Consider the following 11956-nt stretch of genomic DNA (forward strand, 5'->3'; position numbering starts at 1 on the left):
AGCCTTTAAAAATACATGGGCTCTCAAATAACAATATGTTTTTTTCCTGATTTTTTTTCCCTGACTAGTATTTTATTACCCTCAGTGTCTACTTCAAACAAATTTTATGCAGTTTACAATTCTTATAACATATGGTTGCTGCCTACAAGCGCTCTGCGTGCCTTAACAGACAGCCACATGTGACAATGAATGAGTCGTAGAGAATATTGCTTTTATCCATTTTTCTACTTAAGGTCAACTTTTAAAGTAGGGTTGGGTTAGATCTTTTTTTTTCCCCTCCCTCCTTCCTCTCTCCCTCTCCCCTGCCTCCCTCTCTTCCTTCCTATTTCTTTGTTGCAGTCTCTCTTTACTCAAATAGAGTAATTCATGCTGTAGGCATTATTAGAGGTTCTTGTCAAGCAATGATAATGTAATACGCATGTAGACAACCCCAGGTATTTCTAGCTTTTGCGTCTTGTATCCTCACCTATTTTTCAAGTCATTTTGAGTAGGGACCCATTTGTCCTTTGCTTTGTTACTTCTGGCTGTAGAGAATTCATCAAAGCAGAAAATGTGTTGGTTTTTAGCCTCATCACTCACATTGAAACACTGTGTGGATTTCTGTTTTAGAAAAATAATAGCTTTTACTTAGCTGTGATTGAGATGAGGGCTGAGTGTAATTTCCTGCTGCAAAGGAGAAGGTTGGAAGGAAGGAACAGAAACTTAGAGACTGTAGACTGGGGCAGTGACAGCAAGAGGTGGTGAGGAACCCCCTGGAGAGAATGGTAGACAACAGAGAGGCAACAGAAAAGTTGGCAGGGCCTGGTAAATATGCTATCTCGAGACCTCTGTTGCTCAAGAGGCAGGGGACCAGAGCATCCCGAGGGCCCTCATTCCCCCTACCCCCCCCCCCCCCCGATCCCTTTCCCACTTCCAACCCTTTCCTTTCAGGAAGCCATGAATAGGCTGCCTCCCCACATGAGGAAGTTGCAAGGCGATGGGCTGAGTTGTGTAGGAGAAGCAGCTGGAAGAGGTGAGCAGTCTACTGCTGTGATAGTTTCCCTTTCTGCTTAGGGCTTTCTGTGGCCATCTGTGTGTCTGTGTGCTCTGCATAACCATGCAGTCTAACTCAACTGCTATTCTGTCATTTAATCCATTGAACCACCATTGATTTACTTATTTTTAACCAACATTATTTGGCCTACATACTTGTGTTCTGAACCCGTTTCTGGTTCAAAGAGCATCAGTCTACTGCAGTCCCAAATGCAAGAAAGAGATAATTTTTTTGCATAAGCGTATAAATATTTTGCATGAGAATAATACAAAAAGAGATGAGAGAAATGTATGTGTACTATATATATTCACTTATGTGTATATAAAATATACATGTGTATATATGTGCTTAAACATACATGTATATATTCACACACAAGTATATATTCACATACATATGTGTATATATATATATACACACACATACATACACACATATACATATATTATGTATATAGTGTTTAAATGGAACTTGGTCATCCATTACTTACTATGGAACTTACTAAACAACATGGAAATAAAGCAGCACTTTTTCAATATTTATATATTGTAGTGGAAGTCTTTAAATACCAATTTTATGGTTGGTTAAGAACTTGAATTAAATACCATCTTAATTACAAATTAATATAAATTTGCTACTTGTATGTTTTGTTGCCATTTGGGAAAATTATACTATCAACAAGTGATAAATAGAAAAGCTCCAAATCAGTTATAAACTAAGAACACATAGCAAAAGCTGAATGTACTCTGCGTAATGTTTAAAAGTGTCTTGATTCTAGTTAAGTCTCTTCCATTAGACATCCCTAGCCCTTAATGCCGCTTTCGGAAGACAGTCTGTTTCCAACAAGATGGAAAGTCAGGAAGAACAGCCTCCGAAGGCACAAGGGGGCTCAGTCCACCCCTTCCAGGTTGGTGCCGGCCACTTCAGGCAGCTGGGGCCCAGCCGCGGCCCCCCCTGGCAGCCCCTCTGCTGCTGCTGCTGGTGGGGGCTGCCCCCCGGGCTCACGCCCCGCCTGCCCGGCCGGCCTGTGCTCACCTGCTGCGGGTTCCATCGCCTGCAGGGAGGCCTGGGCCGGGGGCTCGGGGGCCTGACCCGAAGCTGCTGCCTCTGGCTTCTGGGGCTGCTGATCAGCCCGTGCTCCAGAAGGGAGGCCAGCACTTTGGGCCTCTGCTCCTGACGCTGCAAGGGGATTCCTGGCTCCGAGGGGAGGTTCTGCCTCATTACCTCTCTCGGCCTCTGCCTGAGGACTTGGGGGAGGCAGGGGACTCTCTGAATGGCATGAGGGGCTCAGAGCAGGTTGTTCTGGCTCCTTGAGGGCCGTGGTGTCACCCCCCGGAGGACTGCCAACTTCTGGCTGGATTTCTCTGGACGGGCCTAGGGTGGACTCTGGACAGTGAAGTACCATGAAGGCCGCGGCCAGGTTTTTCACGGCTTCATGAACTCTGTCGGCTTCATCCTCATCGGCCTCTTCACCCACAGCCGAGTTTGCCTCTGGCTCATCGTCGGAGGTGTGCTGGCCTTGGTCACATTTTTCAGGCATTTTTGCTTCTCTAATTTTTTTATAGAGTTCGTTTCTTTCTTCTTGTAAAGCTCGACAGAGGTTCTCTAGCCTTCCAATTTTCATCACGAAGCATTCATATTCTTTAGCTCTCAGTGCTTTCTGTGATTTGAAAACACACACACACTCATAAAACAACACGAAAAGCAAAATTGCCAGGATGCTGTCTGGAGACAAGCAAACCATTTGTCCTGGAATTTGTCTGTTAGGCTCTGACCTCAGGGTGGTAGCTGGTCAGGGACATCACTTCTGTTGTTGCATTGTGTTGGAGACTCTGGTAAAATTTTAATCCTTTTAAGGAAAGACAGATAGCAAAGCCTCTCTCTGCTTCAGTCTAGGGCCTCTAAAATCTGAAGGCGGGTGACTCTCCTGCCACTAAGACTTAGAAGGGGTAAGCAGAAGCTTGTGGCAAAATGATTGAGATGGACGGGGACCTGGCTGTCAGCAATGCTTTATCTGTTCTACAGATAAACTGCTATGTGCTAGTCCAGCAACGGCTTGATCTATGTTTTTGAAATAAGCACATCTCTTTGGAGCTGGTTGTTATTTGGAATGAATCATTAAAACAGTAAACAGAGTTAAAACAGAGAAACTCACCACACATTCATTCATGATGCTGCTCAACCTGTTCAGTTCTCTTTTCCTCTAGAAATGTCACTGTGTTTGTGCAAGAAATTGATCTTAATCATCTTACTCCTTCATCCCTACCTTTGTGTTACTCTGTCCCTTTTAAGACTCCCCCCTCCCCAGCTGTTTACATGGCAAAACCTTCACCTGTAAGCCCTGCCTCTCAGGTCAAGGGCCATGTATCTTCGCCTTTATCGTCTCAAAGCCTCCAGAGCCTAACATAATATCAGTGTTTAAATGCCTGTTGGAGGAATTAAACACCATGTCTCCATACCTGTCTATGAAATAGCATATTCCCTGGGTGCTTGGGCTGGTGTCTTCTCTCAGTATGTTCAAATCAACTAATTAATTTATTCTGCACCCGCTATGTGTCAGGCACCTGGGAAATTCAAGGACAGGTAAAACATTGACCCTGCCTTTAAGGAATTCGCAGTCTAGCAGGTGTGGTGCTGCTTTGGGGACAGCTTTTGAATCAACAAGTAGGCATGTATGTGACTTAGGGTCACAATGCTCTTTATGCGTCTGGACCCAATTCTAAATTACTTTTGCTCTCATTATTTTTATTGCAACATCATATATCACACCCCAGAAAAATTCAGCTCTTTTTCAAAGGTAATCTTTTGAGCCATTAGGCAATAATTATTTCCTGAGTATGAATATATTGACTAGACAGGGGAAGAGGAATAAGGCGGAACGCTTCCTCACCTCTTCAATCATGTCCAGCAGAGCTTTGTTACAGTTCTCAAACCGGGCTTTCCACGTGGCTGTGTCCTTTTCCAGTTTCTTCATTTTCTTGGTTGTCTACAGAAATTACAGTGTTTTAATGTAAATCTTGAGGAGTTAATATATCAAAGAAACTATCAGTTCCATATGTGATGTTAAGAAAAGTCCTTTTGTTACTAGCTGCTGAAGCAAGCAAAAATTCCATGTCAAGGAATGAAGATTGAGTGGAGAGAGTCATGATTTATTTTTGAACCATCTAGGTCAGTGGTAAACAAACGTACTTGCACCAGAGCCAGTTCAGGGGAACGGAAACTACTTAGAGCCTTCCTTTTTATCACTGCTTTCTCTTTTGTTTAAAATAAAAATAACTTTATTTAGTCCTAAGAATAAGCTTGAAATTTAGATTATTTACTTTATTGAATAGAAGACTATTAGTGAGAAAGTTGGCCTGGCTTTTTAGCCATTAAAATGTTGATAATATCTGGGCACATCTGAGAAGCAGCCACACAAAGGCAACTTTCTATTTTCTCAGCCTTTCCATTTGTGGAGTGCAGTAGGATTCACTAAATGTGATTCCATGTGTTATTCATTTCATTCTTGAAACAGTCCCCCAAGGAAGGTTCTATTTTCACCTCAACTTTATAAATGGGGAAACTGAGGCTCAGAGAGGTGGAGTGATATTCAGGTGAGTTAGCAAAAGTGGGCCTGGAGTGACTTCATTTAATGCAACACGTGCAGAGTGCCTGCTGGTTGCCAGGCCAGGGCTGGGTATAGGGTGCCCAGAAGTGAATAAAATGCAGCCTGGCTTTTTCAAACCTGAAACTACTCACGTTCCTGGTTATAGGATCTCCTCTCTGCTTGGATGAAGTGAAGTTAAGACACATATTCAGGTGCAGTTACCCTGGATGAACCATACCCAGGCACTTGCTGCTTTGTGCCAAACTGCCTGAGGCTAGGTCTGCTTGGAGGCCAGAGGCTGGATCCAGGCTCTTGGCCCCTGGGCTTTATAGAGAAGCTGTGTGAGCCTAGAGTGCTTTTAAAGTTTGATTATTTCTTAACCAAGTTAGTAGTTTATAAACTTTTAAAAGTAATCAACCCCTTTAGGAATTTGATGAAATCTATGAGAACACCTAAAGAAATGCAATATGCAAACCAAAATTTTTTGGTAATTCTAAGGTCAAGTACTAAGTTTATAAATGAGTCCCAGATTAAAAACTCCTACTCTAAGGGGAATCTCACCACAACAGCCTAATTCTCAGTGTGCTCAAAATGGGTATGGCTCCACCTCCACAAGTTCTGGGAGCACACAAGCGCTGGAGGGTTGCCCACATTTGGAGGCAGGACTGAAATCCAAGCTGATACCCAGGGACCACAGGACTTCGGAAGCAGGGCTGAAATCTGAGTGTCCCAGCAGCTGTGAGATCCACAGATTTATGTTGCCATGGACAGCTTTGTAAACTCAATGTATACGGCACATCTGAGCAGATTACTCATGCTCCAGCAGCTGGGGCAAGTCTGGTGCTAGTGACAGTGTGCACATGCAGAGGCGGGGCTGGGGTCTGGGCTGACTCAGTAGCTCCCACAGTGAGTCTTGGTGTGTGACTATGGCAGTCCCGATGCCTGACCTCAGTGGTTCTGCACCAGTGGATCTGTGCTGGTGGCTTTGTGAGCACAGCACTTGAGGGACACCTGGGCTGATTGCCTGAATTTCCATGGTTGGGGTGGGGCCGAGAGCAGCACCAAAAACAGTGTACTTTGTGAGCCTGCACAATGGGTTACAGGCAACACCACAGAATGCACTTCTCAGTGGACAGCTCCTGCGGAGGAATACTTAGCAGTTCCTCTCTCAGTAGGAATGGTCCAGTCCTGCCTATATTACACCACAGTTCAGAAATGTGTCTAGAGGCATCTACTCCAATGACTGGGGAGCAGACTCTGCCCCTGACAGGGCTTTGACAACCACAGAGCAAAGAGGAGGCCCTGCTCAACATCTAGTGCTGGCTCTGGTCACCACAACAATAGTCCACCCCCTATCAAGGGGGTAATAGCTAGGACACACTGAGGAAAGATGAGGTAGGAATCCATACTAAAAACAGCCCTCACACTAAAAATATTAGACCCATGGAGGCTACAAAGGGAAACCCCCACATAAAAACAGCCCTTCAAGACCACAGTAGTTAACTGTTTCTCCTAAACTCATAAAGTCAGAGAAATACAAGTAAAATGAAGAAGCAGAGGAACCACTCCCAATTAAAAGATCAAGAGAATTCCTCCAAAAAAAAAAAAAATCAATGAAACAGACATCTCCAGTCTACCAGATCCCAAGTTCAAAAAGGAGGTAATGAAAATACTGAAGGAATTAGACTATTGATAAATACAGATTCCTGTAAAAAGGAATTAGAAACCATAAAGAGGAGCCAATTAAAGTTAGAAAACTCATTTGCTGAGACAAAAGCTGAGCTAAAGGCATTTAATAGTAAACTGGATAAGGCGGAAGAATGAATAAGTGATCTGAAAGATGGAATAATGGAAATCAACCAATCAGAATAGCAGATAGAAAAACAAAAACAAAAACAAAAAAAGAAAGTAATATACAAGACTTATGGGATAATATAAAGTATCCCAATCTACGTATAATAGGGATCCCAGAATGAGAAGGAGAAAAGGGGATCAAAAATGTATTTGAGGAAATTATGGCTGAAAACTTCCCAAACCTAAAGAAGGAAGCAGATAGCCAGGTATACAAAGCACTGAGGGCCCTAAACAAGATGAACCCAACACAGAGCTACATAAAGACATATTATAATTAAAATGGCAAAAGTTAAAGATAAAGAGAGGATTCTAAAGGCAGCAAGAGAAAAACAAAGAGTTAATTACAAAGAAACCCCACATAAAGCTATCAGCTGATTTCTCTACAGAAATGTTGCAGACCAGAGGGGAGTGGCAAGATATATTTAAAGTCCTAAAAGGGAAAAAAATGTAACCTAGAATATTCAACCCAGCAAGATTATCATTTAGAATAGAAGGAGAGATAAAGAATTTCTCAGATTAGCAAAAACTAAAGGAATATAGCAATATTAAACCTATCCTAAAAGAAATATTGAAAGCTCTTCTCTAAATAGAAAAGAAGGAAGACTTTATATGAAAGAGAAAATCACAATGGGAAAGTAAATCACTTAAATAAGCCAGGACACAGATTTAATTTTTTTTTTAATTTTGTGAAAGTGACGAAAACTACAGTGAACAGCAAAAGGATAAACATGAAGATGTAAATGAGAACATCAAAATCAAAATGTGGGGAAGGAGAGTAAGGAAAAGTAGATTTTTTAAAAGAATGTGTTTGAGCCTATATAACTAGCAAGTAGATATAGTAATGGGTTAACATACTTGACAAAAAAGGTAATCACAAATCAAAAACATACAATAGATTCACAAAAATGAAAAAGAAGAAAACACAAGCATAATACAAAAGAAAATCATCTAACCACAAAAGGAAAAAAAATGGAACAAAGGAGAAATACAAAATCAATGGGAAAACAAGGTTTAAAATGTCAATAAATACATATATATCAATAATTATCTTAAGTGTCAATGGACTAAATACTCCAATCAAAAAGACATAGAGTGGCAAATTGGATAAAAAAGCAAGAGACTACAATATACTGTCTACAAGAGACCCTCTTTAGGGCTAAGAACACACACAGATTGAAAGTGAGAGAATGGAAAGATATTTCATGCAGATGGAAATGACAAGAAAGTCAGGGTAGCAATACTCAGACAAAACAGACTTTAAAAATGAAAGCCATAAAGAAAGATAAAGAAGGACACTATATAATGATAAAAGGATCAATACAAGAAGAGGATATTATACTCGTTAACAGATATGCACCCAATATAGGAGCACCTAAATACATAAAACAAATATTAACAGGCATAAAGGGAGAAATTGATAGGAGTACATAACAGTAAGAAACTTTAACACCCTACTCACATCAGTGGACAGATCTTCCAGACAGAAAATCAATAAGGCAACAGAGATCCTAAATGATATAATAGAACTTAGACTTAATTGACATTTTCAGGACAATACATCCAAAAAACCTAAAATACACATTCTTTTGAAGTTCACATGGACCATTCTCTAAAACTGACCACATATTAGGACACAAAGCAAGCCTCAGGAAATTTAAGAGGACAGAATTTATTTCAAGCATGTTTTCTGACCACAGTGGTATGAAACTAGAAATCAACCACAGAAAGAGAAATGAGAAAAAAATGAATACAAGGAAACTAAACAACATGCTACTATAAACCCAGTAGGTCAACAATGAAATCAAAGAGGGAATTAAAAAAAAAAAAAACCTTGAGACAAATGACAATGAAAACACAACCATACAAAACCTACAAAGTCTACGGGATGCAGCAAAAGCAGTTCTTACAGGGAGGTTCACAGCAATACAGGCCTTCCTCAAAAAACAAGAAAAATTTCAAATAAACTATCTAACCTATCCCATAAAAGAATTAGGAAAAAAAGAACATACAAAGCCTAAAGTCGGCAGAAGGAAGGAAATAATAAAGATCAGAGATTAAATAAATAAAATAGAGATTAAAAAATAGAAAAAAATCAATAAAACCAAGAGCTGGTTCTTTGAAAGGGTAAACAAATTGGCAAGCCTTTGGCCAGGCTCACCAAGAAGAAAAGAATGAAGACTCAAATAAACAGAATAAGAAATGAAAGAGGAGAAATAACAACCAATACCACAGAAATACAAAAAACTATAAGAGAATACTATGAACAATTATATCTCATCAAATTGGACAAACTAGGAGAAATGGACAATTATATAGAAACATACAACTCACCAAAATTGAATCAGGAAGAAACAGATAATTTGAACAGTCACTAGAAGTAAAATAGAATCTGTAATTAAAAACAAAAAACAACAACAACAACAACAACAACAACAACAAAATTCCTGTAAACAAAAGTCCAGGACCAGATGACTTCACTGGGGAATTCTACCAAACATATAAAGAGCTTGTATTGACCCTTCCCAAAATCTTCCACAAGACTGAAGAGGAAGAAACACTCCCAGACTCTTTCTATGAAGCCATCATCACCCTGATACTAAAACCAGACAAAGACAATACCAAAAAAAGAAAATTACAGGCCAATACCTTTGATGAATATAGATGTAAAAAGTCTCAACAAAATATTAGCAAACTGAATCTAACAGCATGTAAAAAAGATCATACAGCACAGTCAAGTTGGATTCTTCCCAGGGTTACAAGGATGATTCAACATACACAAATCAATCAATGTGATGTACCACGTCAACTAAATTAAAGACAAAACCCACATGGTCAACTTAATAGATGCAGAAAAAGCATTTGATAAAATTCAATATCCATTTATGATGAAAACTCTTACCAAAGTAGGTATAGAGGTAACATGTCTCAACATAATAAAAGCTATTTATGACAAACCCACAGCCAACATAATGCTCAATGGTGAAATGGTGAAAGCCTTCCTGCTAAAATCTGGAACGAGACAAGGATACCCTCTTTCATTACTTTCAGTCAACATAGTATTGGAAGTCCTAGCCACAGCAATCAGTCAAGAAGAAGAAATCAAATGGATCCAAATTGGAAGAGAAGAGGTAAAATTGTCACTATATGTGGATGGCATGATACTATATACAGAAAACCCTACAGACTCCACACAAAAACTACTAGAAGTGATAAATGAATTCAGCAACGTAGCTAGATAAAAAATTAACGTACAGATATCTACTGCATTTCTTTCTACTAACAATGAAATATCAGAAAGGAAAAGTGAAAAAAAATCCTTTTTAAAATCGTGTCACAAAAAATAAAATACTTAGGAATAAACCTGACTAAGGAGATGAAAGACTTATACACTAAGAACAATAACATCCTGATAAAGGAAATTGAAGATGGTTCAAAGAAATGGAAAGATAGCCCATGCTTTTGGATTTGAAGAATCAATACTGTTTAAATGGCCATACTACCCAAAGCAATCTACAGATTTAATGTGATCGCTATCAAAATTACCATGACCTTTTTCACAAAACTAGAATAAATAATCCTGAAATTTACATGGAATCCCCAAAGACCCAGAAGTTCCAAAGCAATATTGAAGAAAAAGAATGAACTAGAAGAATAGCCCTCCCAGACTTCAGACACTACTGCAGAGCTACAGTAATCAAAACAGCATTGGCACAAAAACAGACATATGGATCAATGGATCAGAATTGAGAGCCCCAGAATAGACCCACATACCTATGATCAATTAATCTTTGGCAAAGAAGGCAAGAATATACAATGGAGAAAAGATAGCCTCTCCAGCAAGTGGTGTTGGGAAAGCTGGACAGCAGCATGTATATCAATGGAGTCAGAACACTCTCTCACACCATACACAAAAATAAACTCAAAATGGCTTAAAGACTTAAACATGACAAGAGACTATAAACCTAGAAGAAAACATAGGCAAAACATTCTTTGACATAAATCTTAGCAATGTTTTCCTAGGGCAATCTACCAAGGCAATAGAAATAAAAGCAAAAGTAAATAAATGAAACCTAATCAAACTTTTAAGCTTATTCATGGAAAGGAAACCATAAACAAAATGAAAAGACAACCTGCAGACTAGGAGAAAATATTTGCAAAGGACATGACTGACAGGGCTTAATTTCCAAAACATACAAACATCTCATACAACTCAATAACAGAAAAAGCAAACAACCCAATGAAAAAATGGGCAGAAGACCTAAATAGATATTTCTCTAAAGAAGACATAACAGATGGCCAATAGGCACATAAAAAGATTAACATCACCAGTTATCAGAGAAATGCAAATCAAAACTACAATAGGTACCACCTCACACCAGTCAGAATGGCCATCATTAAAAAGTCTACCAGTAACAAATGATAGAGAGATTGTGGAGAAATGGGAATCCTCTTACACTCTTGGGGGGGAATGTAAATTGGTGCAGCCACTATGAAAAACAGTATGGAAGTTCCTTAAAAAATGAAAAATAGAGTTACCATATGATCCAGCAATCCCACTCCTGGACATTATCTAGAGAAAACTCTAATTTGAAAAGATTCATGCACCCCAATGTTCATAGCAGCATTATTTACAGTAGCCAAGACATGGTAGCAACCTAAATGTGACATTGATAGATGACTGAATAAAAAAGTTTTGGTGTATGTATGTATATTTATGTATATCACACACATATATATAATGGAATATTACTTAGCCATAAAAGAAGGAACTAATGCCATTTGCAGCAACATGGATGGACCTAGAGATTATCATACTAAGTGAAGTAAGTCATAAAGAGAAAGACAAATACCATATGATATCACTGATACATGGAATCTAAAATATGATACAAATGAACTTACTCACAAAACAGAAAGAGACTCACAGACATAGAAAACAAACTTATGGTTACCAAAGGGGAAAGGGGATGGGGGAGGGATAAATTAGAGTTTGGGATTAGCAGATATAAATGATTATATAAAAAATAGACAAACAACACGATCCTACTCTATAGCACAAGGAACTATATTCAATGTCCTACAATAAACCATAATGAAAAAGAATATGCATATATATGTATAACTGAATCACTTTGCTGTACATTAGAAACTAATACAACATTTTAAATCAGCTATACTTTGATAAAAACTCTCCTGCTCTAATATTTATTCCAATTTTAGAATTATGTAGTTTTGAAGTAAATAAAAACATTTTCTACTCTAATATTTGTTCTAAATTAAAACTCTGTAGTTAAAAAAATTTTTTTTTTCTAATGGATGGATACATTCTGGAATGGGAAAGCTATAACTTTGATAAATGTTGGCCTATTAAGTTTGCTCATGAATTGTGAATTTGGTCGTATCACTTTATGAAAATTTTTTAAAAGGATGCTTTTCTACACTTAAATAGGGTTAATGCCAATCCTTATTCAGAAACATAGTTG

At 38.7% G+C, this 11956-nt stretch overlaps 1 protein-coding gene across 1 annotated transcript in view; it reads right to left on the bottom strand.

Moving 5' to 3' along the window:
* Window positions 1-1897: 1897 nt before the first annotated feature.
* TXLNB (taxilin beta) overlaps window positions 1898-11956 on the bottom strand; it is a 41220-nt gene continuing 31161 nt past the window's right edge. Inside the window, exons 9-10 of the mRNA XM_006197774.4 lie at window positions 3924-4019; window positions 1898-2693 (exon numbers count right to left, since the gene is read on the bottom strand). Of these exons, the coding sequence (XP_006197836.2) occupies window positions 1923-2693; window positions 3924-4019 (867 nt within the window). The 3' untranslated portion in view covers window positions 1898-1922. The remainder of the gene's footprint in view (window positions 2694-3923; window positions 4020-11956) is intronic.

This window comes from Vicugna pacos, chromosome 8 (assembly GCF_048564905.1).
Source record: "Vicugna pacos chromosome 8, VicPac4, whole genome shotgun sequence".
NCBI lineage: Eukaryota > Metazoa > Chordata > Mammalia > Artiodactyla > Camelidae > Vicugna > Vicugna pacos.